At 48.6% G+C, this 27,709-nt stretch overlaps 1 protein-coding gene across 4 annotated transcripts in view; it reads right to left on the reverse strand.

Annotated features, from left to right (window-relative positions):
- Positions 1–27,709, reverse strand: part of LOC112229667 (RNA polymerase II subunit A C-terminal domain phosphatase) — a 141,539-nt gene that overhangs the window by 98,439 nt on the left and 15,391 nt on the right. For 2 of the 4 annotated variants that reach the window (XR_006080508.1, XR_002950210.2), the window contains exons 9-12: positions 21,917–22,058; positions 21,636–21,845; positions 17,075–17,237; positions 15,687–15,800 (exon numbers count right to left, since the gene is read on the reverse strand). Coding sequence is in view for 2 of the 4 variants with exons in the window: in XM_024395619.2 (XP_024251387.1) it covers positions 17,075–17,237; positions 21,636–21,845; positions 21,917–22,058 (515 nt within the window). In the remaining 2 variants the exon portion in view is untranslated. The remainder of the gene's footprint in view (positions 1–15,686; positions 15,801–17,074; positions 17,238–21,635; positions 21,846–21,916; positions 22,059–27,709) is intronic. The other 2 variants (XM_024395619.2, XM_024395618.2) reach the window with 1 other exon arrangement.

Genomic DNA, 27,709 nt, shown 5'->3' on the forward strand with positions numbered 1-27,709 from the left:
GAGGGAGAGGAGAGAGAGCGAGAGGTGGAGTGAAGGATAGAGGGAGAGGAGAGAGAGCGAGAGGTGGAGGAAGGATAGAGGGAGAGGAGAGAGAGTGAGAGGTGGAGGAAGGATAGAGGGAGAGGAGAGACAGCGAGAGGTGGAGTGAAGGATAGAGGGAGAGGAGAGCGAGGTGGAGGAAGGATAGAGGAGAGGAGAGAGAGCGAGAGGTGGAGTGAAGGATAGAGGGAGAGGAGAGAGAGCGAGAGGTGGAGTGAAGGATAGAGGGAGAGGAGAGCGAGGTGGAGTGAAGGATAGAGGGAGAGGAGAGACAGCGAGAGGTGGAGTGAAGGATAGAGGGAGAGGAGAGCGAGGTGGAGTGAAGGATAGAGGGAGAGGAGAGCGAGGTGGAGTGAAGGATAGAGGGAGAGGAGCGAGAGGTGGAGTGAAGGATAGAGGGAGAGGAGCGAGAGGTGGAGTGAAGGATAGAGGGAGAGAGCGAGAGGTGGAGTGAAGGATAGAGGGAGAGGAGCGAGAGGTGGAGTGAAGGATAGAGGGAGAGGAGCGAGAGGTGGAGGAAGGATAGAGGGAGAGGAGCGAGAGGTGGAGTGAAGGATAGAGGGAGAGGAGCGAGAGGTGGAGTGAAGGATAGAGGGAGAGGAGCGAGAGGTGGAGTGAAGGATAGAGGGAGAGGAGCGAGAGGTGGAGTGAAGGATAGAGGGAGAGGAGCGAGAGGTGGTGTGAAGGATAGAGGGAGAGGAGCGAGAGGTGGAGTGAAGGATAGAGGGAGAGGAGCGAGAGGTGGAGTGAAGGATAGAGGGAGAGAGCGAGAGGTGGAGTGAAGGATAGAGGGAGAGGAGTGAGAGGTGGGAGGAAGGATAGAGGAGAGGAGAGCGAGGTGGAGTGAAGGATAGAGGGAGAGGAGAGCGAGGTGGAGGAAGGATAGAGGGAGAGGAGAGCGAGATGGGAGGAAGGATAGAGGGAGAGGAGAGAGAGCGAGAGGTGGAGTGAAGGATAGAGGGAGAGGAGAGAGAGCGAGAGGTGGAGTGAAGGATAGAGGGAGAGAGTGAGAGCGAGAGGTGGAGTGAAGGATAGAGGGAGAGAGTGAGAGCGAGAGGTGGAGTGAAGGATAGAGGGAGAGGAGAGCGAGGTGGAGTGAAGGATAGAGGGAGAGGAGAGAGAGCGAGAGGTGGAGTGAAGGATAGAGGGAGAGGAGAGACAGCGAGAGGTGGAGTGAAGGATAGAGGGAGAGGAGGAGCGAGGTGGAGTGAAGGATAGAGGGAGAGAGCGAGGTGGAGGAAGGATAGAGGGAGAGGAGCGAGAGGTGGAGGAAGGGATAGAGGGAGAGGAGCGAGAGGTGGAGGAAGGATAGAGGGAGAGGAGCGAGAGGTGGAGTGAAGGATAGAGGGAGAGGAGCGAGAGGTGGAGTGAAGGATAGAGGGAGAGGAGCGAGAGGTGGAGGAAGGATAGAGGAGAGGAGCGAGAGGTGGAGTGAAGGATAGAGGGAGAGGAGCGAGAGGTGGAGTGAAGGATAGAGGGAGAGGAGCGAGAGGTGGAGTGAAGGATAGAGGGAGAGGAGCGAGAGGTGGAGTGAAGGATAGAGGGAGAGGAGCGAGAGGTGGAGTGAAGGATAGAGGGAGAGAGCGAGAGGTGGAGTGAAGGATAGAGGGAGAGAGCGAGAGGTGGAGTGAAGGATAGAGGGAGAGCGAGGTGGAGTGAAGGATAGAGCGAGAGGTGGAGGAAGGATAGAGGGAGAGAGTGAGAGCGAGAGGTGGAGTGAAGGATAGAGGGAGAGGAGAGAGAGCGAGAGGTGGAGTGAAGGATAGAGGGAGAGGAGAGAGAGCGAGAGGTGGAGTGAAGGATAGAGGGAGAGGAGAGAGAGCGAGAGGTGGAGTGAAGGATAGAGGGAGAGAGCGAGAGGTGGAGTGAAGGATAGAGAGGAGAGGAGAGAGAGCGAGAGGTGGAGTGAAGGATAGAGGGAGAGGAGAGAGAGCGAGAGGTGGAGTGAAGGATAGAGGGAGAGGAGCGAGAGGTGGAGTGAAGGATAGAGGGAGAGGAGCGAGAGGTGGAGTGAAGGATAGAGGGAGAGGAGCGAGAGGTGGAGGAAGGATAGAGGGAGAGGAGCGAGAGCGAGAGGTGGAGGAAGGATAGAGGGAGAGGAGCGAGAGGTGGAGTGAAGGTTAGAGGGAGAGGAGCGAGAGGTGGAGTGAAGGATAGAGGGAGAGGAGCGAGAGGTGGAGTGAAGGATAGAGGAGAGGAGCGAGAGGTGGAGGAAGGATAGAGGGAGAGGAGCGAGAGGTGGAGTGAAGGATAGAGGGAGAGGAGCGAGAGGTGGAGTGAAGGATAGAGGAGAGGAGCGAGAGGTGGAGTGAAGGATAGAGGAGAGGAGCGAGAGGTGGAGGAAGGATAGAGGGAGAGGAGCGAGAGGTGGAGTGAAGGATAGAGGGAGAGGAGCGAGAGGTGGAGTGAAGGATAGAGGGAGAGAGCGAGAGGTGGAGTGAAGGATAGAGGGAGAGGAGGAGAGGTGGAGTGAAGGATAGAGGGAGAGGAGAGCGAGGTGGAGTGAAGGATAGAGGGAGAGGAGAGCGAGGTGGAGTGAAGGATAGAGGGAGAGGAGAGCGAGATGGAGTGAAGGATAGAGGGAGGAGAGAGAGCGAGAGGTGGAGTGAAGGATAGAGGGAGAGGAGAGAGAGCGAGAGGTGGAGTGAAGGATAGAGGGAGAGAGTGAGAGCGAGAGGTGGAGTGAAGGATAGAGGGAGAGGAGAGCGAGGTGGAGTGAAGGATAGAGGGAGAGGAGAGAGAGCGAGAGGTGGAGTGAAGGATAGAGGGAGAGGAGAGAGAGCGAGAGGTGGAGTGAAGGATAGAGGGAGAGGAGAGAGAGCGAGAGGTGGAGTGAAGGATAGAGGGAGAGGAGAGACAGCGAGAGGTGGAGTGAAGGATAGAGGGAGAGGAGAGCGAGGTGGAGTGAAGGATAGAGGGAGAGGAGAGCGAGGTGGAGTGAAGGATAGAGGGAGAGAGCGAGAGGTGGAGGAAGGATAGAGGAGAGGAGCGAGAGGTGGAGTGAAGGATAGAGGGAGAGGAGCGAGAGGTGGAGTGAAGGATAGAGGGAGAGGAGCGAGAGGTGGAGTGAAGGATAGAGGGAGAGGAGCGAGAGGTGGAGTGAAGGATAGAGGGAGAGGAGCGAGAGGTGGAGTGAAGGATAGAGGGAGAGGAGCGAGAGGTGGAGGAAGGATAGAGGAGAGGAGCGAGAGGTGGAGTGAAGGATAGAGGGAGAGGAGCGAGAGGTGGAGTGAAGGATAGAGGGAGAGGAGCGAGAGGTGGAGTGAAGGATAGAGGGAGAGAGCGAGAGGTAGAGTGAAGGATAGAGGGAGAGCGAGAGGTGGAGTGAAGGATAGAGGAGAGGAGTGAGAGGTGGTGTGAAGGATAGAGGGAGAGGAGAGCGAGGTGGAGTGAAGGATAGAGGGAGAGGAGAGCGAGGTGGAGTGAAGGATAGAGGGAGAGGAGAGCGAGATGGAGTGAAGGATAGAGGGAGAGGAGAGAGAGCGAGAGGTGGAGTGAAGGATAGAGGGAGAGGAGAGAGAGCGAGAGGTGGAGTGAAGGATAGAGGGAGAGCGAGGTGGGTGAAGGATAGAGCGAGAGGTGGAGTGAAGGATAGAGGGAGAGAGTGAGAGCGAGAGGTGGAGTGAAGGATAGAGGGAGAGGAGAGAGAGCGAGAGGTGGAGTGAAGGATAGAGGGAGAGGAGAGAGAGCGAGAGGTGGAGTGAAGGATAGAGGGAGAGGAGAGAGAGCGAGAGGTGGAGTGAAGGATAGAGGGAGAGGAGAGACAGCGAGAGGTGGAGTGAAGGATAGAGGGAGAGGAGAGACAGCGAGAGGTGGAGTGAAGGATAGAGGGAGAGGAGAGCGAGGTGGAGTGAAGGATAGAGGGAGGAGAGCGAGGTGGAGTGAAGGATAGAGGGAGGAGAGCGAGGTGGAGAGCGAGGTGGAGTGAAGGATAGAGGGAGGAGAGCGAGGTGGAGTGAAGGATAGAGGGAGGAGAGAGCGAGGTGGAGTGAAGGATAGAGGGAGAGAGCGAGAGGTGGAGTGAAGGATAGAGGGAGAGGAGTGAAGGATAGAGGGAGAGGAGAGCGAGGTGGGAGTGAAGGATAGAGGGAGAGGAGAGCGAGGTGGGAGTGAAGGATAGAGGGAGAGGAGAGAGAGCGAGATGGAGTGAAGGATAGAGGGAGAGGAGAGAGAGCGAGAGATGGAGTGAAGGATAGAGGGAGAGGAGAGAGAGCGAGAGGTGGAGTGAAGGATAGAGGGAGAGGAGAGAGAGCGAGAGGTGGAGTGAAGGATAGAGGGAGAGAGGAGAGCGAGAGGTGGAGTGAAGGATAGAGGGAGAGGAGAGCGAGGTGGAGTGAAGGATAGAGGGAGAGGAGAGAGAGCGAGAGGTGGAGTGAAGGATAGAGGGAGAGGAGAGAGAGCGAGAGGTGGAGTGAAGGATAGAGGGAGAGGAGAGAGAGCGAGAGGTGGAGTGAAGGATAGAGGGAGAGGAGAGAGAGCGAGAGGTGGAGTGAAGGATAGAGGGAGAGGAGAGCGAGGTGGAGTGAAGGATAGAGGGAGAGGAGAGCGAGGTGGAGTGAAGGATAGAGGGAGAGAGCGAGAGGTGGAGTGAAGGATAGAGGGAGAGGAGCGAGAGGTGGAGTGAAGGATAGAGGGAGAGGAGCGAGAGGTGGAGTGAAGGATAGAGGGAGAGGAGCGAGAGGTGGAGTGAAGGATAGAGGGAGAGGAGCGAGAGGTGGAGTGAAGGATAGAGGGAGAGGAGCGAGAGGTGGAGTGAAGGATAGAGGGAGAGGAGCGAGAGGTGGAGTGAAGGATAGAGGGAGAGGAGCGAGAGGTGGAGTGAAGGATAGAGGGAGAGGAGCGAGAGGTGGAGTGAAGGATAGAGGGAGAGAGCGAGAGGTGGAGTGAAGGATAGAGGGAGAGGAGTGAGAGGTGGAGTGAAGGATAGAGGGAGAGGAGAGCGAGGTGGAGTGAAGGATAGAGGGAGAGGAGAGCGAGGTGGAGTGAAGGATAGAGGGAGAGGAGAGCGAGATGGAGTGAAGGATAGAGGGAGAGGAGAGAGAGCGAGAGGTGGAGTGAAGGATAGAGGGAGAGGAGAGAGAAGCGAGAGGTGGAGGTGGAAGGATAGAGGGAGAGCGAGGTGGAGTGAAGGATAGAGCGAGAGGTGGAGGTGAAGGATAGAGGGAGAGAGTGAGAGCGAGAGGTGGAGTGAAGGATAGAGGGAGAGGAGAGAGAGCGAGGGTGGAGTGAAGGATAGAGGGAGAGGAGAGAGAGCGAGAGGTGGAGTGAAGGATAGAGGGAGAGGAGAGAGAGCGAGAGGTGGAGTGAAGGATAGAGGGAGAGGAGAGACAGCGAGAGGTGGAGTGAAGGATAGAGGGAGAGGAGAGACAGCGAGAGGTGGAGTGAAGGATAGAGGGAGAGGAGAGCGAGGTGGAGTGAAGGATAGAGGGAGGAGAGCGAGGTGGAGTGAAGGATAGAGGGAGGAGAGCGGAGGTGGAGAGGAGAGAGAGCGAGGTGGAGTGAAGGATAGAGGGAGGAGAGCGAGGTGGAGTGAAGGATAGAGGGAGGAGAGAGCGAGGTGGAGTGAAGGATAGAGGGAGAGAGTGAGAGCGAGGTGGAGTGAAGGATAGAGCGAGAGGTGGAGTGAAGGATATTGTGAAGGATTCATTACTTCCGGCGCCGACAGAGATGGCCGCCTCGCTTCGCGTTCCTAGGAAACTATGCAGTTTTTAGTTTTTTTACGTGTTATTTCTTACACTAGTACCCCAGGTCATCTTAGGTTTCATTACATACAGCCGAGAAGAACTACTGAATATAAGATCAGCGTCAACTCACCATCAGTACGACCAAGAATATGTTTTTCGCGATGCGGATCCTGTGTTCTGCCTTACAACCAGTGACAACGGAGTGGATTACATGCAGCGACCCGAAAAACGACTCAGAAAAAGAGGGAAACGAAGCGGTCTTCTGGTCAGACTCCGGAGACGGGCACATCGTGCACCACTCCCTAGCATTCTTCTCGCCAATGTCCAGTCTCTTGACAACAAGGTTGATGAAATCCGAGCAAGGGTAGCATTCCAGAGGGACATCAGAGACTGCAACGTTCTCTGCTTCACGGAAACATGGCTAACTGGAGAGACGCAATCCGAAGCGGTGCAGCCAGCGGGTTTCTCCACGCATCGCGCGGACAGAAACAAACATCTTTCTGGTAAGAAGAGGGGCGGGGGCGTATGCCTTATGACTAACGTGACATGGTGTGATGACAGAAACATACAGGAACTCAAATCCTTCTGTTCACCTGATTTAGAATTCCTCACAATCAAATGTAGACCGCATTATCTACCAAGAGAATTCTCTTCGATTATAATCACAGCCGTATATATCCCCCCCAAGCAGACACATCGATGGCTCTGAACGAACTTTATTTAACTCTCTGCAAACTGGAAACGATTTATCCGGAGGCTGCATTCATTGTAGCTGGGGATTTTAACAAGGCTAATCTGAAAACAAGACTCCCTAAATTTTATCAGCATATCGATTGCGCAACCAGGGGTGGAAAGACCCTGGATCATTGTTACTCTAACTTCCGCGACGCATATAAGGCCCTGCCCCGCCCCCTTTCGGAAAAGCTGACCACGACTCCATTTTGTTGATCCCTGCCTACAGACAGAAACTAAAACAAGAGGCTCCCACGCTGAGGTCTGTCCAACGCTGGTCCGACCAAGCTGACTCCACACTCCAAGACTGCTTCCATCACGTGGACTGGGAGATGTTTCGTATTGCGTCAGACAACAACATTGACGAATACGCTGATTCGGTGTGCGAGTTCATTAGAACGTGCGTTGAAGATGTCGTTCCCATAGCAACGATTAAAACATTCCCTAACCAGAAACCGTGGATTGATGGCAGCATTCGTGTGAAACTGAAGGCACGAACCACTGCTTTTAATCAGGGCAAGGTGTCTGGTAACATGGCTGAATACAAACAGTGCAGCTATTCCCTCCGCAAGGCTATCAAACAAGCTAAGCGCCAGTACAGAGACAAAGTAGAATCTCAATTCAACGGCTCAGACACAAGAGGCATGTGGCAGGGTCTACAGTCAATCACAGACTACAGGAAGAAACCCAGCCCAGTCACGGACCAGGATGTCTTGCTCCCAGGCAGACTAAATAATTTTTTTGCCCGCTTTGAGGACAATACAGTGCCACTGACACGGCCTGCAATGAAAACATGCAGTCTCTCCTTCACTGCAGCCGAAGTGAGTAAGACATCTTTTTTTTCGCTCCAAGGTGGCATAGCAGTTCAGACGTCTTTTGTCCTCGTCTTGTCGTGTCCTGTATATATATATATTTACAACTTTTTTTCACATACATTTTAATTTTATTTTCCATCAACTCATCTTCAAAACACTCTCCTGCAACCCGCCTCACCAATTTATATTTATAAAAAAGTATTATTTACCTCAAATCTGTAATCCTCCAAGAAGCTAGCCAGAAACTCCAAGAAGCTAGCCTGAAACTAGCCAGAAGCTAATCCAGAAGCTAGTTCAGAAGCTAGTTAGCTCCTTTACTGGCAAATCGTTAGTATTCAGCTAACCACGGTTTGTGGTCATCAGCTATCCTTTAGCTCGAAAATCTATCGCCAGTTCTGTACGGCTCGGAACGGAACATACCGGACCAATTTTTCTCTCCATGTCCCTGGATTTCGACTGCTCTCTGGACATTCATACCCGGATCTCACAGCTAGCTAGCTGCTATCCGTGTGACTATCGGCCTTCGTCGATTCCGGAGCAAACATCAATTATTCCGGAGCTAGCCAGCTCCGTCAATCACTCCTGAGTTCCATCAATCACTCCTGGGCTGCAGTCACCTATCCGGACCCGTTTTACTGCCTACGCGGAGCCCCACCGGGCCTTCACAACTGGACTGCCGACGTTATCTACCCGAAGGAGATCCGGCTGGCTCCTCCGTCGCGACGTTACCTGAACGCCCATCTGCGGCCTGCTAACCGTTTGCTGTCTTACCGGCTGCTATCTGAATAGACAATCGGACAATTTATTTATTTTTATTATTATTATGTTTTTTTCTTGGGCCTCTATAACTATATCTATTGTTTTTATTTTTGTTGTTGTTGTGTGATTTGGATTAATCCCCTCTACCACACGGAACCCCACTAATCTACTGACGGAACGCAAGAGGTGGCTAACAACAGACCTCCATCCTATGCTAGCTTGCTACCGATGGCCTGGCTAGCTGTCTAAATCACCAACCAACCTCTCCACTCACTGGACCCTGTTGATCACTCGACTAAGCATGCCTCTCCTTAATGTCAATATGTCTTGTCCATTGCTGTTCTGGTTAGTGTTTATTGGCTTATTTCACTGTAGAGCCTCTAGTCCTGCTCACTATACCTTATCCAACCTATTAGTTCCACCACCCACACATGCAATGACATCTCCTGGTTTCAATGATGTTTCTAGAGACAATATCTCTCTTCATCACTCAATACCTAGGTTTACCTCCACTGTATTCACATCCTACCATACATTTGTCTGTACATTATACCTTGATGCTATTTTATCGCCCCCAGAAACCTCCTTTTACTCTATGTTCCAGACGTTCTAGACGACCAATTCTCATAGCTTTTAGCCGTACCCTTATTCTACTCCTCCTATGTTCCTCTGGCGATGTAGAGGTGAATCCAGGCCCTGCAGTGCCTAGCTCCACTCCTATTCCCCAGGCGCTCTCTTTTGATGACTTCTGTGACCGTAATAGCCTTGGTTTCATGCATGTTAACATTAGAAGCCTCCTCCCTAAGTTTGTTCTATTCACTGCTTTAGCATACTCAGCCAACCCGGATGTTCTAGCTGTGTCTGAATCCTGGCTTAGGAAGACCACCAAAAATTCAGAAATTTTAATTCCAAACTACAACATTTTCAGACAAGATAGAACTGCCAAAGGGGGCGGTGTTGCAATCTACTGCAAAGATAGCCTGCAGAGTTCTGTCCTACTATCCAGGTCTGTACCCAAACAATTTGAACTTCTACTTTTAAAAATCCACCTCTCTAAAAACAAGTCTCTCACCGTTGCCACCTGCTATAGACCACCCTCTGCCCCCAGCTGTGCTCTGGACACCATATGTGAACTGATTGCCCCCCATCTATCTTCAGAGTTCGTGCTGCTAGGTGACCTAAACTGGAACATGCTTAACACCCCAGCCATCCTACAATCTAAACTTGATGCCCTCAATCTCACACAAATTATCAATGAACCTACCAGGTACCTCCCCAAAGCCTTAAACACGGGCACCCTCATAGATATCATCCTAACCAACTTCCCCTCTAAATACACCTCTGCTGTCTTCAACCAAGATCTCAGCGATCACTGCCTCATTGCCTGCATCTGTAATGGGTCAGCGGTCAAACGACCTCCACTCATCACTGTAAAACGCTCCCTGAAACACTTCTGCGAGCAGGCCTTTCTAATCGACCTGGCCGGGGTATCCTGGAAGGATATTGATCTCATCCCGTCAGTAGAGGATGCCTGGATATTTTAAAAAATGCCTTCCTAACCATCTTAAATAAACATGCCCCATTCAAGAAATTTAGAACCAGGAACAGATATAGCCCTTGGTTCTCCCCAGACCTGACTGCCCTTAACCAACACAAAAACATCCTATGGCGTTCTGCATTAGCATCGAACAGCCCCCGTGATATGCAGCTGTTCAGGGAAGCTAGAAACCATTATACACAGGCAGTTAGAAAAGCCAAGGCTAGCTTTTTCAAGCAGAAATTTGCTTCCTGCAACACTAACTCAAAAAGTTCTGGGACACTGTAAAGTCCATGGAGAATAAGAACACCTCCTCCCAGCTGCCCACTGCACTGAAGATAGGAAACACTGTCACCAATGATAAATCCACCATAATTGAGAATTTCAATAAGCATTTTTCTACGGCTGGCCATGCTTTCCACCTGGCTACTCCTACCCCGGACAACAGCACTGCACCCCCAACAGCAACTCGCCCAAGCCTTCCCCATTTCTCCTTCTCCCAAATCCATTCAGCTGATGTTCTGAAAGAGCTGCAAAATCTGGACCCCTACAAATCAGCCGGGCTAGACAATCTGGACCCTTTCTTTCTAAAATTATCTGCCGAAATTGTTGCCACCCCTATTACTAGCCTGTTCAACCTCTCTTTCGTGTCGTCTGAGATTCCCAAAGATTGGAAAGCAGCTGCGGTCATCCCCCTCTTCAAAGGGGGACACTCTTGACCCAAACTGCTACAGACCTATATCTAACCTACCGTGCCTTTCTAAGGTCTTCGAAAGCCAAGTCAACAAACAGATTACCGACCATTTCGAATCTCACCATACCTTCTCTGCTATGCAATCTGGTTTCAGAGCTGGTCATGGGTGCACCTCAGCCACGCTCAAGGTCCTAAACGATATCTTAACCGCCATCGATAAGAAACATTACTGTGCAGCCGTATTCATTGATCTGGCCAAGGCTTTCGACTCTGTCAATCACCACATCCTCATCGGCAGACTCGACAGCCTTGGTTTCTCAAATAATTGCCTCGCCTGGTTCACCAACTACTTCTCTGATAGAGTTCAGTGTGTCAAATCGGAGGGTCTGCTGTCCGGACCTCTGGCAGTCTCTATGGGGGTGCCACAGGGTTCAATTCTTGGACCGACTCTCTTCTCTGTATACATCAATGAGGTCGCTCTTGCTGCTGGTGAGTCCCTGATCCACCTCTACGCAGACGACACCATTCTGTATACTTCCGGCCCTTCTTTGGACACTGTGTTAACAACCCTCCAGGCAAGCTTCAATGCCATACAACTCTCCTTCCGTGGCCTCCAATTGCTCTTAAATACAAGTAAAACTAAATGCATGCTCTTCAACCGATCGCTACCTGCACCTACCAGCCTGTCCAACATCACTACTCTGGACGGCTCTGACTTAGAATACGTGGACAACTACAAATACTTAGGTGTCTGGTTAGACTGTAAACTCTCCTTCCAGACCCATATCAAACATCTCCAATCCAAAGTTAAATCTAGAATTGGCTTCCTATTTCGCAACAAAGCATCCTTCACTCATGCTGCCAAACATACCCTTGTAAAACTGACCATCCTACCAGTCCTCGACTTTGGCGATGTCATTTACAAAATAGCCTCCAATACCCTACTCAACAAATTGGATGCAGTCTATCACAGTGCAATCCGTTTTATCACCAAAGCCCCATATACTACCCACCATTGCGACCTGTACGCTCTCGTTGGCTGGCCCTCGCTTCATACTCGTCGCCAAACCCACTGGCTCCATGTCATCTACAAGACCCTGCTAGGTAAAGTCCCCCTTATCTCAGCTCGCTGGTCACCATAGCATCTCCCACCTGTAGCACACGCTCCAGCAGGTATATCTCTCTAGTCACCCCCAAAACCAATTCTTTCTTTGGCCGCCTCTCCTTCCAGTTCTCTGCTGCCAATGACTGGAACGAACTACAAAAATCTCTGAAACTGGAAACACTTATCTCCCTCACTAGCTTTAAGCACCAACTGTCAGAGCAGCTCACAGATTACTGCACCTGTACATAGCCCACCGATAATTTAGCCCAAACAACTACCTCTTTCCCAACTGTATTTAATTTTAATTTATTTATTTATTTATTTATTTTGCTCCTTTCCACCCCATTATTTTTATTTCTACTTTGCACATTCTTCCATTGCAAAACTACCATTCCAGTGTTTTACTTGCTATATTGTATTTACTTTGCCACCATGGCCTTTTTTGCCTTTACCTCCCTTCTCACCTCATTTGCTCACATTGTATATAGACTTGTTTATACTGTATTATTGACTGTATGTTTGTTTTACTCCATGTGTAACTCTGTGTCGTTGTATCTGTCGAACTGCTTTGCTTTATCTTGGCCAGGTCGCAATTGTAAATGAGAACTTGTTCTCAACTTGCCTACCTGGTTAAATAAAAGGTAAAATAAATAAATACATTTTTTAAAACGTGTTAACCCTCGCAAGGCTGCAGGCCCAGACGGCATCCCCAGCCGCGCCCTCAGAGCATGCGCAGACCAGCTGGCCGGTGTGTTTACGGACATATTCAATCAATCCCTATACCAGTCTGCTGTTCCCACATGCTTCAAGAGGGCAACCATTGTTCCTGTTCCCAAGAAAGCTAAGGTAACTGAGCTAAACGACTACCGCCCCGTAGCACTCACATCCGTCATCATGAAGTGCTTTGAGAGACTAGTCAAGGACCATATCACCTCCACCCTACCTGACACCCTAGACCCACTCCAATTTGCTTACCGCCCAAATAGGTCCACAGACGATGCAATCTCAACCACACTGCACACTGCCATAACCCATCTGGACAAGAGGAATACCTATGTGAGAATGCTGTTCATCGACTACAGCTCGGCATTCAACACCATAGTACCCTCCAAGCTCGTCATCAAGCTCGAGACCCTGGGTCTCGACCCCGCCCTGTGCAACTGGGTTCTGGACTTCCTGACGGGCCGCCCCCAGGTGGTGAGGGTAGGCAACAACATCTCCTCCCCGCTGATCCTCAACACTGGGGCCCCACAAGGGTGCGTTCTGAGCCCTCTCCTGTACTCCCTGTTCACCCACGACTGCGTGGCCACGCACGCCTCCAACTCAATCATCAAGTTTGCGGACGACACAACAGTGGTAGGCTTGATTACCAACAACGACGAGACGGCCTACAGGGAGGAGGTGAGGGCCCTCGGAGTGTGGTGTCAGGAAAATAACCTCACACTCAACGTCAACAAAACTAAGGAGATGATTGTGGACTTCAGGAAACAGCAGAGGGAACACCCCCCATCCACATCGATGGAACAGTAGTGGAGAGGGTAGCAAGTTTTAAGTTCCTCGGCATACACATCACAGACAAACTGAATTGGTCCACTCACACAGACAGCATCGTGAGGAAGGCGCAGCAGCGCCTCTTCAACCTCAGGAGGCTGAAGAAATTCGGCTTGTCACCAAAAGCACTCACAAACTTCTACAGATGCACAATCGAGAGCATCCTGGCGGGCTGTATCACCGCCTGGTATGGCAACTGCACCGCCCTCAACCGTAAGGCTCTCCAGAGGGTAGTGAGGTCTGCACAACGCATCACCGGGGGCAAACTACCTGCCCTCCAGGACACCTACACCACCCGATGCTACAGGAAGGCCATAAAGATCATCAAGGACATCAACCACCCGAGCCACTGCCTGTTCACCCCGCTGTCATCCAGAAGGCGAGGTCAGTACAGGTGCATCAAAGCTGGGACCGAGAGACTGAAAAACAGCTTCTATCTCAAGGCCATCAGACTGTTAAACAGCCACCACTAACATTGAGTGGCTACTGCCAACACACTGTCAATGACACTGACTCTACTCCAGCCACTTTAATAATGGGAATTGATGGGAAATGATGTAAATATATCACTAGCCACTTTAAACAATGCTACCTTATATAATGTTACTTACCCTACATTATTCATCTCATATGCATACGTAGATACTGTACTCTATATCATCGACTGCATCCTTATGTAATACATGTATCACTAGCCACTTTAACTATGCCACTTGGTTTACATACTCATCTCATATGTATATACTGTACTCGATATCATCTACTGTATCTTGCCTATGCTGCTCTGTACCATCACTCATTCATATATCCTTATGTACATATACTTTATCCCCTTACACTGTGTATAAGACAGTAGTTTTTTTGTTGGAATTGTTAGTTAGATTACTTGTTCGTTATTACTGCATTGTCGGAACTAGAAGCACAAGCATTTCGCTACACTCGCATTAACATCTGCTAACCATGTGTATGTGACAAATAAATTTGATTTGGATAGAGGGAGAGGAGAGAGAGCGAGAGGTGGAGTGAAGGATAGAGGGAGAGAGTGCGAGAGAGCGAGGTGGAGTGAAGGATAGAGGGAGAGAGTGCGAGAGGTGGAGTGAAGGATAGAGGGAGAGAGTGAGAGGTGGAGTGAAGGATAGAGTGCGAGAGAGCGAGGTGGAGTGAAGGATAGAGGGAGAGAGTGAGAGGTGGAGTGAAGGATAGAGTGCGAGAGAGCGAGGTGGAGTGAAGGATAGAGGGAGAGGAGAGACTGCGAGAGGTGGAGTGAAGGATAGAGGGAGAGGAGAGCGAGGTGGAGTGAAGGATAGAGGGAGAGGAGAGCGAGGTGGAGTGAAGGATAGAGGGAGAGGAGAGCGAGATGGAGTGAAGGATAGAGGGAGGAGAGAGCGAGGTGGAGTGAAGGATAGAGGGAGAGGAGAGCGAGGTGGAGTGAAGGATAGAGGGAGAGGAGAGCGAGATGGAGTGAAGGATAGAGGGAGGAGAGAGCGAGGTGGAGTGAAGGATAGAGGGAGGAGAGAGCGAGGTGGAGTGAAGGATAGAGGGAGAGAGAGAGAGCGAGGTGGAGTGAAGGATAGAGGGAGAGAGTGAGAGCGAGAGGTGGAGTGAAGGATAGAGGGAGAGGAGAGAGAGCGAGAGGTGGAGTGAAGGATAGAGGGAGAGGAGAGAGGGCGAGAGGTGGAGTGAAGGATAGAGGGAGAGGAGAGAGAGCGAGAGGTGGAGTGAAGGATAGAGGGAGAGGAGAGAGAGGTGGAGTGAAGGATAGAGGGAGAGGAGAGAGAGGTGGAGTGAAGGATAGAGGGAGAGGAGAGAGAGGTGGAGTGAAGGATAGAGGGGAGAGGAGAGCGAGGTGGAGTGAAGGATAGAGGGAGAGGAGAGCGAGGTGGAGTGAAGGATAGAGGGAGGAGAGCGAGGTGGAGTGAAGGATATAGGGAGGAGAGAGCGAGGTGGAGTGAAGGATAGAGCGAGAGAGTGAGAGCGAGGTGGAGTGAAGGATAGAGGGAGAGGAGAGAGAGCGAGAGGTGGAGTGAAGGATAGAGGGAGAGAAGAGACAGCGAGAGGTGGAGTGAAGGATAGAGGGAGAGGAGAGCGAGGTGGGAGTGAAGGATAGAGGGAGAGAGTGCGAGAGAGCGAGGTGGAGTGAAGGATAGAGGGAGAGAGTGAGAGCGAGAGGTGGAGTGAAGGATAGAGGGAGAGGAGAGAGCGAGAGGTGGAGTGAAGGATAGAGGGAGAGGAGAGAGCGAGAGGTGGAGTGAAGGATAGAGGGAGAGGAGAGAGAGGTGGAGTGAAGGATAGAGGGAGAGGAGAGAGAGGTGGAGTGAAGGATAGAGGGAGAGGGCAGAGTGAGAGAAACTTCATAAAAGAAGAGTATCATAAATGTGCCTTCAGTCATATTCTATATGGCAGTAATAAAACCCAGGTCAACGTCACAGATTTCCATCATGAGCGTCGCTCCTGTTTTTATTCAGCCCATCATTCATCAGATTCTCATTTCTTTCACCTCGTCTCTCTCCAAATAACTTAAAAAGCCACATGTCCACAAAATGACTAGAGGCATTCAGCCAGTGTAAGGGGACAGAATACCGATGAGAACAGATCAATAAAAAAACTAGCCTTTATATACAAATGACTTCTGTCTGACTGTGTGTGGGTCAATAATAAGCATGGCTGAACACCACACAGCTCAACCTCAAAAACAGACGTAGAGGCATCAAGCAGACTGATTTAAACAGGCCATTCAGTTAAAACGTGTTGTGTGAGGAACTTCTCTTACCAGCCAGCCAAATGTAGGAGAACTGAGAGTTGGGCTCTCTGGAGAATCAATTAAAACTCTGTGGCGCAGTCATCATTTGGGGCGGTAGGTAGCCTAGTGGTTAGAGTGTTGGGCCTGTAACAGAAAGGTTGCTGGATCGAATCCCCGAGCTGACATGGTCGTTCTGCCCCTGAACACGGCAGTTAACCCACTGTTCCCCAGTAGGCCATTATTGTAAATAAGAATTTGTTCTTGCCTAGTTAAATAAAAATACATTTAAAATCATTAGCAATGGAACCAGTACAGTCTCACAACACACGAGACCAGTGAGTGACAGAGAGCAGCGAACATAAGCACCAACGCAGAGGTAGAGAAATGTGACTTAGGAAGAACAATACTTTATTATCCATTGTCAGAGTGCGCCAACTTGTAGTCCTAAAACCCGGGAAATAAGTTACCTCAGGTTCGTTCGGGCATCTCTATGGGAAAGATGAATGGGGAATTAATAGGCTTTTGGAATAAACGCAGGAAATAAGGGGTGAGGTTAACACAGGCTTAGGAGATGCTCTGTCCTATGAGACAATAGCAGATCTTTATGAATGATGTGCTTTGTGTATTTTATATTTACATAAACTCTTCAAAATTCACAAAGTGTCATTAGCTGATGAAGATTCTCAGAACAAAATGTATAAGATCTCCTACACCTGTGTTTACCACAGACCTTATTTTCCACATTTATCCAAAAGCGCCATTCGTTTTCCTCATGCTTTGTCCAACGAACCACGGCAGAGTTAGACGCCATTCCTATTACTCTATTTTCTGAACATGCAGAGAACGGACAGATTTGTTTTTTTCCCAGGCAGGCAGACTCTGGACAGCCCTACTGAGACAAATAGAGAAGGCTGCTGGAGAGGATCCAGGAGTCTGTCCCGACACATTAGCAGCCATCAGACGTCACTAAACACCATTATCTAGCTTCGAGGCTGGAGGTGCACGGCCTGCACACATTAGTGGATGTACCAGGAAAAACAGCACTATAATCAATGTGGGTGTGTGTGTGTGTATATGTGTGTGTGCGCATGTGAAATTATTTTATTCTCAGAATCCTTTCCTTGAAGAGAGAGATGGAACATCAAAAGGTGCACTGATGTAGTTATATGTGTGTGTGTGTATAGTTCTGTCTGTGTATGGCAGATATGAGGAGCTCAGAATAACACACAACGCAGAGAGCCCACCGCACTGCTGTAACCCGGTCCAGAATTGAGACACAGTAAAGGTAGTGTTCATGACAGAATGTATTTTCATGGTCCTTCATTCAGTATGCATACATCTTTTTAAAATTGTGGTAGTTACAGTGTGTGTGTGTGTTACATAATACACACATACATATATATATATATATTCCTCACCTCCTTGTCCATGCTGTCCAGGTCTTCTTTACAGAATGTGTAGAGAGGGTTGGTCTCTGACATGCTGGGCTGGCGTTCCCTCCGGCGGCAGGAGGGTCCAGGCTGCTCCTCGTCTCCACTGGAGGGACCCGCCGTCTCCCCCTGCTGGTCCTTCTGACCCACCCTGGTCACACCACAACAAACAACCATCAGCCAGACACAAACATCTCCAACTATTACCTAATTAGCCATAACCTCATTGTGAATCCCCATGCGATAACTGGGGCCTTTTCAACACCGATGGTCTGAAAGACGAAGAGACACACAAACACCCTGTGTGTGATTAGAATTACATTCAGCCTCCAGAACACACACTTTTCCATTATGTTCTGAACTCCTAGTGAGGCTCAGGCTTACGGCCTTAGAGGGTAGCTGGAGTATAGAGCTAATATACAACCAGACTAGACATTTAGTCCTGTTAAAAGGCAGGTGAAATGTGGTTGGCCACAAACACATTACTGAGTCTGGAACGGGTGATATATATCTACCCCCCTCCATTTGTCTCCAAGTTTGTGTGAGTTTCCAAAGATATTGGAGAAAGTCAAGGACAGGTGTTACGTAGGAAGGATACAGTAAAACTATACATTCATATAATCAAAAAGACAGATGCTACCCATTAAACTTTCCGTTTTTAATCTAGGACAACGTCGACACGTAGCAGGACACAGTCTGTGAGTAGAGGGGGAGAACTAGTAGGGAGGAGGGAAAGACGATGGGAGTAAGGGTGCAATTTCGGGGCTTTTAAAAACGCGGTGAAAATGAGATATTTCCCAGTGGGAGAAAGAGTGGTTTGCAGACCAGTGATAGATCCACTGGGATAGTAGGAAAATACAGATATATTCCCTTCATTTTACACCGAGCAGGATACATAACATGTTCTAAACGAAGTCTACTCAAAATAATAATATTGCCCTTCATTGATGAACCTGATTGGTCTATTTCAGCAAGCTCCTCCTGGCCAATCACATTGTGAGGAACGTTTGGAAATCACAGCCACTTCTCCCAATGGCTGGTATTTGCTACTGTATAGCATTTACAGATAAAGGAGAACCCAGAAGCGGCCTGTCCTTGAATAAGCTACAAGGAGCTCCTGAGAAGCGAGGCTTAGAGAACATGTTTTGCTAAATGTTTAAGGCTATAGGATATCTTAGGACAGCCAAGCTGAGGCTGTGTGTGTGGAGCCAAGGTGGGTCTTGGGAAAATAATTAGAGCCCGACCAATAACAAATAAACTAGGATGAAAAAAGGCACTCATGCGGCTCTCAACACTAGCGGCCATTCTCATGATGTGTCATTATTGTCACAATGTATGAAATCAACATTTGAAGCATAGTTACTGGACAATTGCACTTTTGAATGGCAATTTAGGAGATACGGTGTGGGAAAAGTACGCTTTTTAATTTCCCCGCAGTAAAACATCGTATCGACAGATATCCGTAAGTTTAAGTACCCCGTAAAAATAGGAATCTGACCCCAAAAGAAACATCAGTTGGGCTTAAATAATAAATAATAAAAAAAAATCGCTCTTTGGGAAGACTGGCACATCTCATAACTATCATGTTGGAGGACCTCATTGAGAACAGGGGTGTATCTAGCTGAGGATAAACAAGTGAGACTGGCTGGGGACTGAGTGGTGATGTAGAGAGGAATGTTTCTCAGAAACTGAGAAAGTAAGTATTGAGAGATTAAGGAGGTGAATGACACTCCACATCACCCAGGACGCACTGCAGGCGGGAGCACTTCCTCCTGGCGGTCTCCAATTTGGTGAGGAGCTTCATGTGATGATTCCACTCTAAAACTCAGCTTTGTGCCTCACTGTGTGTGTGTGTGTGTGTGTGTGTGTGTATGACCAAAACTATTCCTCCGTGTGGCTCAGCATGCATAATACAGCACCATGCTCTGCTGCGAAGCGTCATTGTGATGTTAATAACATGACATGCACTACATGACCAAAAGTATGTGAACACTTGCTCATTGAACATCTCATTCTAAAATCATGGGCATTCATATAGAGTCGGTCCCCCCTTTGCTGCTATAACAGCCTCTACTCTTCTGGGAAGATTTTCCACTAGATGTTGGACATTGCTGCTGGGACTTGCCACGAGAACATTAGTGAGGTCGGGCGATTAGGCCTGGCTCGCAGTCGACGTTCCAATTCAGCCCAAAGGTGTTTGATGGGGTTGAGGTCAGGGCTCTGTGCAGGCCAGTCAAGTTCTGCCACACCGATCTTGACAAACCCTTTCTGTATGGACCTCGCTTTGTGCAGAGGGGGCATTGTCATGCTGAAACAGGAAAGGGCCTTCCCCAAACTGTTGACACAAAGTTGGAAGCACAGTTGTCATTGTATGCTGTAGCATTAAGATTTCCCTTCACTGGAACAAAGAGACCTAGCCCGAAACATGAAAAACAGACCCAGACCATTATTCTTCCTCCAACAAACTTTACAGTTGGCACTATGCAGTTGGGCAGGTAGCTTTCACCTGGCATCCGCCAAACCAAGATTTGTCCGTCGAACTGCCAGATGAGGAAGCATGTTTCAACACTCCAGAGAACGTGTGTCCACTGCTCCAGAGTCCAATGGCGGCGAGCTTTACACCACTCCAGCCAAAGCTTGGCATTGCGCATGATGATCTTAGGTTTGTGTGTGGCTGCTTGGCCATGGAAACCCATTTCATGAAGCTCCCGAAGAACAACTGTTGTCCTGACGTTGTTTCAAGAGGCAGTTTGGAACTCTGTAGTGAGTGCTGCAACCGAGGACAGACTATTTTTACATGGCACAGGGTTCAGAACTCAGCGGCCCGTTCTGTGAGCTTGTGTGGCCTACTACTTCGTGGCTGAGTCGTTGTTGCTCCTAGACGTTTCCAATTCACAACAAAAGCACTTACAGTTGACCGGGACAGCTCTATCAGGGCACAAATTTGACAAACTGACTTGTTGGAAAGGTGGCATCCTATGACGGTGCCACGTTGAACGTCACTGAGCTCTTCTGTAAGGCCATTCTACTGACAATGTGTGTCATGATTGCATGGCTGTGTGCTCGATTTTATACACCCGTCAGCAACATCCATTCATTTGATGGGGTGTCCACATACACTATATATACACAAAGTATCTGGCTGAAAGCAGAAAGCTATGGAGCCACTGGCAGAGACCGTCCGGAAAACAGATGCCAGACAATTTAGAGAAAACATTTTTCACAACAGTTTGAATCAAAAGGAAACCAACACCAAGCCTAGGAGGTTAACCCTTTTTGTACCTGGCAAATGAGGTGTTGAGTAAAGAAGGTAAAAAAGCTACCTACCCTCCTGAACATAGAAATGTGTGCAAACACCGCAAGTAATAAACCCTTCACGTTGGACTGGGAAGTAGAACTCAGTTAATACAACTACAACGTCTTGTAGCTGCTTGCTGACTTACGAGCTGTTTCCCATCACATTCATCACAACCCCAGCGTTTTATTTTGGTTTGTTTATCTCCTCCATTCCAGCATTAACATGCTAATTCATCTTCACCTCTAGCTGTAGAGCAGAGTGAACAGGCAGAAATTCCAGCAGCAAATCGGCTAATCATTTCATTCCAGGAGAACAATCCCAAAGCTGCCAACGCCCACCTGACTTTACGATGCTCACATTTTGATTTCCAGCCTGAGATTCATGTATAGATGGATTTGAGGAGAAAATCCAATTTGGCACAAAAAGGGAAAGGCCGCACACAGCATATAGGCCCCTCAGACCAGGGCATTAGATATAGAAATAAACATGCATCTCCAGAGACGCAGTGCTGAACAGGCACTTCTCCCTCTAGCAGACAATATATTCTCACTTTCAACACAGCTCTAAAATGACTGGGTCAGAGCTCCGAGGGAGCAAGGCCAGGTGGGTCGGGGAGCTGCCTAGCAGCGTAAACGCCTGCTGCTCTGCTGCTAGACAGACAGGTGGTCTCCGGCCTCCAAATAGAAATAGGATTAACAGGCCAGACGCTGTTCTCTATGTTACAGCTGTAAGCATGGCCAGGGTTTTCAGTGCTCTTCTGGTCTACAGGGCCGGTGTCTACTAAAAGGTGAGGCAATACATTTCCATTTCAGTCATTTAGCAGACGCTCTTAACCAGAGCGACTTACAGGAGCAATTAGGGTTAAGTGCCTTGTGCTCAAGTGGATGTCGACAGATTTTTCACCTAGTCGGCTCAGGTATTCACTCTTAACTGCTAGGCTACCTGCCGCCCTATAGCAGCCATCAGAGCAGACAGGATAGACACAAGCTATGTTCCAGAATGTTCTAACTGGTACGAGACCAGGTGTCCCTGCTCATCTAGGTATGAGGGGGGACAAGAGGACTTAGGGGGAGCTGCTTACCAGGTACTTAGAAGCACTGAAAAGCCAAACATCTATCCCAGATATCAATACATCTGAAGGACTACCACAGAAGAGGACATTTCTGAATGTTATGCGTGCACTTTGTTACAAAGACAAAAAAGTACACGTCATGCACAGTTGAGAATAAGGCTGAACAGCCAAGTCAGTACCTCAGGGATGTCCGGTCACCGTGGGCAGCAGACATGGAGGCCTGGAGGTAAGATGGTGGTCTGGAGGCCTGAAGCCCGTGGCGAATCAGCTTCCCCGTGACCGGGTCGTACGTCCGCACCTCAGGGGCAGCTGGAGGGGGGAGGTGGAGGGGGGCCGGGGAGTTCTGGAAGGACCCTTGGTGGTCAGGGAACGTGGCTGGGCTGTTGCTCCTAAAGACAGAGAGAAACACCATCAGATAAAATGTGCAAGTGTGTGTGTGTATGTGTGTGTGTATACACACTGTTGGGTCTTGGTGTAGTCCTCCTTCAGTGGATACAGTGATTCATCCACCCTCTCCCAGCGCTCCAGACATCCCCACAGCCAGTCAGGATTCACCACATGGAGGCGTTTACAGTCTTGGGCCTGACGCACCTTCTCTGTACCTGGGAGAGAGACAGGGAGAGCTAGGATCAATCAACAAATCAAGAAGAGGAATCGATACTGTCTGTCGTTAGGTACCCCTCTTAACAACCAAGCTGCAGAAATAAAAAGGGGGAGACCTAGTCAGTTGTAACACAATGCATTTAACCCAACCCCTCTGAATCAGAGAGGTGTGGGGGGGCTGCCATAATTAACATCCACGTCTTCGGCGCCGGGGAACAGCAGGTTAACTGCCTACCGGGGAACAGTGGGTTATCTGCCTTGTTCAGGGGAACAGTGGGTTATCTGCCTTACTCAGGGGTAGAACGACAGATTTATACCTTGCCAGCTCGGGGATTCAATCCAGAGAGAGCAAACTGAAGAGAGAAATATCCAGCAACTCTTGGATGACAATGGAAGTTGATTTTATTGTTAAAAACCAGCTTTTGGGCTGAAGCCTCCATCATACAGTCAAAGCCAATGAACAATTATCCTGAAGCAGTTCATTTTTCACCAAACCATTAGGTTCCATTGACAATCAGCTTGTGTTTTACTTTGTCATTCCGTCAGTTCAGAAGAGGGCTGGGAGCAGCAATTTCCATTTGACTTGGGACCATTGATGTCTGACACACAGACAAGGAGAACTGCATCTAAGAGCAGCAGTGTACCTCATCAGAACACCGTACCTAATTAACACAAGGTTAGCCCATCTCACGGCATAAAGTACTGACCTTTGCTCTGCACATTAACAGCCTTTCCTTTTTGGCCATGTTTTCTCCCCAAATGTATCTGGTGCGTCTGAAACTGAAACAAGCTTGTTCTGTTCTGACTGTAGCTAGCTATAACTCAGGGATCCAGAACAAGAAGAGGTCAGCCCTGAGACTGCATATAGCAACAGCAGCCAGACAAACAAATCCTCTGAATATGATCTGACTGGCAATGCTGAAATTTAAGATGACTGAAAATAAATTTAAAAAATATATATATAAAAAGGAAGCTAATACATTAGTCTGTGAGCCGGATGCCACAATTTGGGCGCTCGAGCTCACTTGGTCTTGGAGTTGGAAAATGTGCAATAGCAGTTCAACAATGGCAGCTTCATCCCTCCAGCCCGTTCATTTCCCCCCCCATAGGGATTTTACAATATGACAAAACAATGTCAGTATACACGTTACTGGTCACGTATACCCTTTAATCATATATCATTGGAAAGCTTATATTCACAGCTACCCATCAGACATTTCCAGAATGTTCAGGTCAACAGAACTTTGACATATCAGAATTGCTTAGGTTAGTATTGTGGAGTAACTACAATGTTGTTGATCCATCCTCAGTTTTCATATCACAGCCATTAAACACCGTTTTAAAATCACTATTGTCCTCATGGTGAAATCCCTGAGTAGTTTCCTTCCTCTCTGGCAACTGATTTAGGAAGGACGCCTGTATCTTTGTAGTGACAAAGGGGTTGAGTACTTATTGACTCAAGACATTTCAGCTTTTCATTTTTAAAACAACTCCACTTTGACATTATGGGTTATTGTGTGTAGATGAGTGAAACAATTCAATTCAGGCTATAGCAACAAAACTTGGGCAAGTAAAAGGGGTGAATACTCTGAAGGCACTATCAGAGAGCAATTACGTGTTGTATAATGACATTGTCATATGGGAATATCCCTATGGGGAAAATTAATGGGATGGAGGGATGAAAGAAACAGTGAGAACACAGAAAGCTGCCATTGCTGCACTGCTATCACACATTTTCAACTCTAGGGACATAGACCTTCAAGACAATCACTATAAGACATTGTCATCTCAAGTGAGCCCCCCCCCCCAATCTTCTCTTTTTAAATCACTACAAAAGAAACCATTTCCCATAGGCCACCAGCAGTGCTTTTCTGTTCATGCTGTGCGTGCTCTCGGCTGGCTGCTCCAGAGCACTCCTCCCAGCCCCGCCTGCCTCCCAGCGCTACCTGAGTGGTGAGTCAGATGTCCCCTCTCTCTCCAGCAGAGACAGACATGTAGGCTATTCAGACAGACAGGTATTGATCAGCCGCATGTCAGCATGATGGAGAGGAACAACCATGTTGACATACTGTCCCCTGCGGCTTTGTCCACTTGAGCCAGAGAAAATGAGATGCTGAGAGAACAGGGGAGACTCAGGACTGTGGTGTTTCATGGCATGGTGGTCCTGACCATTGACCACCAGACTTGTCTTCAGATGCAATTAAAATAACCAATCACCTAATCAAGAAGCTATATAAAGCCCAGTACAATGAATGCCAGACTGTCTTATGCTCTTGTACAGACAGCCCACACAATGGCTGCTTCTTAACATGGCCTCTTCACATGAAGTGGGCCCCTGTATGCTGCTGGGCCGTTAAGTGCTCCTTCTCTCTCCCATTCTCCTTTTCTCTGTGGTTGATTTTGTCCGGTTCTGACGTACAGACCACGGACCGTTAATTGCAAAGTGCAGCTCCGAGAGAGCCAGTACCACGACAACGCTGCCTGCTGTCTGAGGGCACGTTGGATTGGATGAGAAACCGCATCATGCTGGGCTATTGTTGCGCCTTCCTTTAGAGACATGACGTTCGCCTGCCAGTCAGACAGCCAACCCCACATACTTAAATGATGCTACTCTGAGAGATGGAAGGGAAGTAATCATCCGTTTGGCACAGCCAGACAATTATTCCCTGCTCCTCTTTCAGAGTAGCATCACTGAAGTCAATGGGTTTCCAAGAGCAGGAAGAAGGTACTTGTGACATTTGGAATGTCAGGAGGTAACGTGACCCGATAAAGCCTGCGTCTCTCAGACCGTCCACGTGTCTCTTATGGCTGAAGAAAGGTGCCTGTGTGATTTACCTTTAAAATGGGCCTGAAAGGGGCTGTCTGCCACTCTGTACACTCAAAATGTGAAACCAGTCCCCCATCCTGAAGTGCATGAATGTTAAAGGAGAATCTGAGAACACAGTCGTATTCATTGTCCAGGCATGCTGGTCTTGTTAATGGAATCTTCACCCCTTTATAACTGAAAAGAGAACCCTCGTAATGGTCTTCTATCTTTAGAAGAATGGGTCATGTTAGCAATTCAAACCAGACCTCATTTCAGTCAGTAGGAACTCTGACAGTGCCATTTGATTGAACGCCAGCAAAGTGCTAAGGGAGACCAAATTGAAACCACGGCTACACAGCGACAGAATTTTAAACGGAACAGCGACAAGCTAATGGTGTCTGTCTTATAGTTGTACGTGTTCATCCAAATCAATAACACCTGGTCATAGTACAGCTTACTTGGTCACTGTGGGGCTTCACTGTGCAAGCCATAACTAGCCATGTACAGATTCAATAGCCATAGACCCTCTGATGATCCGTTTCACTAGAATCCATCTTACAATCCAAATGACAGTGAAATCTCTCTAATAGCTGATATCATCTCTCTAATATAGATGATATCATCTACACCCATTAGGGACCGGAATATGCGAAAGCTAAAGACGAGAAAAGCAATTCAGAAACAGCTTAGGCTAGTCTCTGTTTGGATTTCATTAATGGATTAAATTCAGGAGAGAATATGTACTGTAGGTTATATGGCTCTCTGGTTTCATCACTTAAAGTAGGCCTAATATTCATGATGGCTCAGCTCGCTAGAGAATCTAGATCTACAGTGATGGAGGAGAGAGTCCTCTGGCCTGTTTACTGGGTTAATAGGGAGGAACAGAGAGAAAACATCATAGTATCACTTCGCCATCCCATTAAAAACCTACTCTCTGCTAGATGTCGAGGTTGAATGTGTTGAGCAGATGATGTCACTGGAGCAGTTAGAAGTGCCATTATCTTTTCTCCTGCTACTCCAGCCTGTTTCTTCCCGACATGGCCTGCGTCCCAAATGGGCCCTGGTCAAATGTAGCGTACTATAAAGGGAATAGGGTGACATTTGGGACACATGACTGCCTTCCCCATTAGAGACTAGATACCTTAAACCGGAACACTGCGTTGAATTAGTTTCGAACCACAATTGTCCCCCACGATGACTGTGGATCTGGTCTCAGTACATTAGTACGCTCGTATGTTTTTCCTACGCGATATTTCAGACAGCATTGCACGATTTTGACAAAACTTGAGTGAACCATGTCTTGCCATAGATCCGGCCTTTACAAAAATGACACATCGGCCAGATGGTGGCTCTATAACAAGAGAATGAAAATGCTAACTTTGAAAGGTCATGCCCCTCACCCCGTTTGACCAAAAGTTGCGAAATTCAGTACATACACAACATGGCCAAAAGGATGTGGACACCCCTTCAAAATAGTGGAATTTGGCTATTTCAGCCATACCCGCTGCTGACAGGTGTATAAAATCAAGCACACGGCTATGTAATCTCCAGAGACAAACATTGTCAGTAGAATGGCCCGTACTGAAGAGCTAAGTAACTTGCAACGTGGCACTGTTATAAGTTTCCACCTTTCCAACAAGTCAATTTGTCAAATTTCTACCCTGCTAGAGCTGCCTAGTGCTGTTATTGTGCTGTTATTGTGAAATAGAAACGTCTAGGAGCAACAACGGCTCAGCTGCGAAGTGGTAGGCCAGACAAGCTCACAGAACGGGACCGCCAAGTGCTGAACCACGTAAAAATCGTCTGTCCTCGGTTGCAACACTCACAAACTGCCTCTAGAAGCAACGTCAGCACAAGAACGGTTTGTCGAGAGCTTCACGAAATGGGTTTCCATGGCCGAGCAGCAGCACACAAGCATAAGATCCCCATGCGCAATGCCAAGCGTCAGCTGGAGTGGTGTAAAGTTCGCCGCCATTGGACTCTGGAGCAGAAACGCGTTCTCTGGCGTGATGAATCACACTTCAACATCTGGCAATCTGACGGGTGAATTTGGGGGAATCCAGGAGAACGCTACCTGCCCTAATGCATAGTGCGAACTCTAAAGTTTGGTGGAGGAGGAATAATGGTCTGGGATTGTTTTTCATGGTTCGGACTAAGCCCCTGAGTTCCAGTGAAGGGAAATCATAATCCTACAACATACAATGACATTCTAGATGATTCTGTGCTTCCAATTGTGTGGCAACAGTTTGGGGAAGGCCCTTTCCTGTTTTAGCATGACAATGCCCCCGTGCACAAAGCGAGGTCCGTACAGAAACGGTTTGTCGAGATTGGTGTGGAAGAACTTCACTGGCCTGCACAGAGCCCTGACCTCAACCCCATCGAACACCTTTGGGCAGAATTGGAACACCGACTGAGTTTAATATCTTATAGTTTATGTTTTTCAGTCAGAGCAGTTCAGGACCCCTGTCTAAATCAATGTAAGCATCCATGCCTGACAGAATCAATGGCCTGGTACAGAGGTAGGCAACACTGTTCATGGAGGAGCGCCACAGGTACTGCAGGATGTTGTTCCAACCAGGCACCACACCTGACCAACTGAGCTAATTGATCAGCTCAGTGATTGCCTGAATTCAACACACCTGGTTTTCCAGGGCAGTTAAATCAAAAACATGAAGTGCCTGCAGTAATCCAGGGGGATGCCTACCACTGGTCTATTATGTTGATGTATTGTGATGAAAATTGGGGAGGGTACAGTGGACCTGTCTCTGTCAGTTAGTACGTTCGTCACACAAAATATCTCAGATAGCACTGGCTTTATTTTGACGAAAGTTGGGTGAATGAAGA

The sequence above is a fragment of the Oncorhynchus tshawytscha genome, linkage group LG31 (genome assembly GCF_018296145.1).
Source record: "Oncorhynchus tshawytscha isolate Ot180627B linkage group LG31, Otsh_v2.0, whole genome shotgun sequence".
Taxonomy (NCBI): Eukaryota; Metazoa; Chordata; class Actinopteri; order Salmoniformes; family Salmonidae; genus Oncorhynchus; species Oncorhynchus tshawytscha.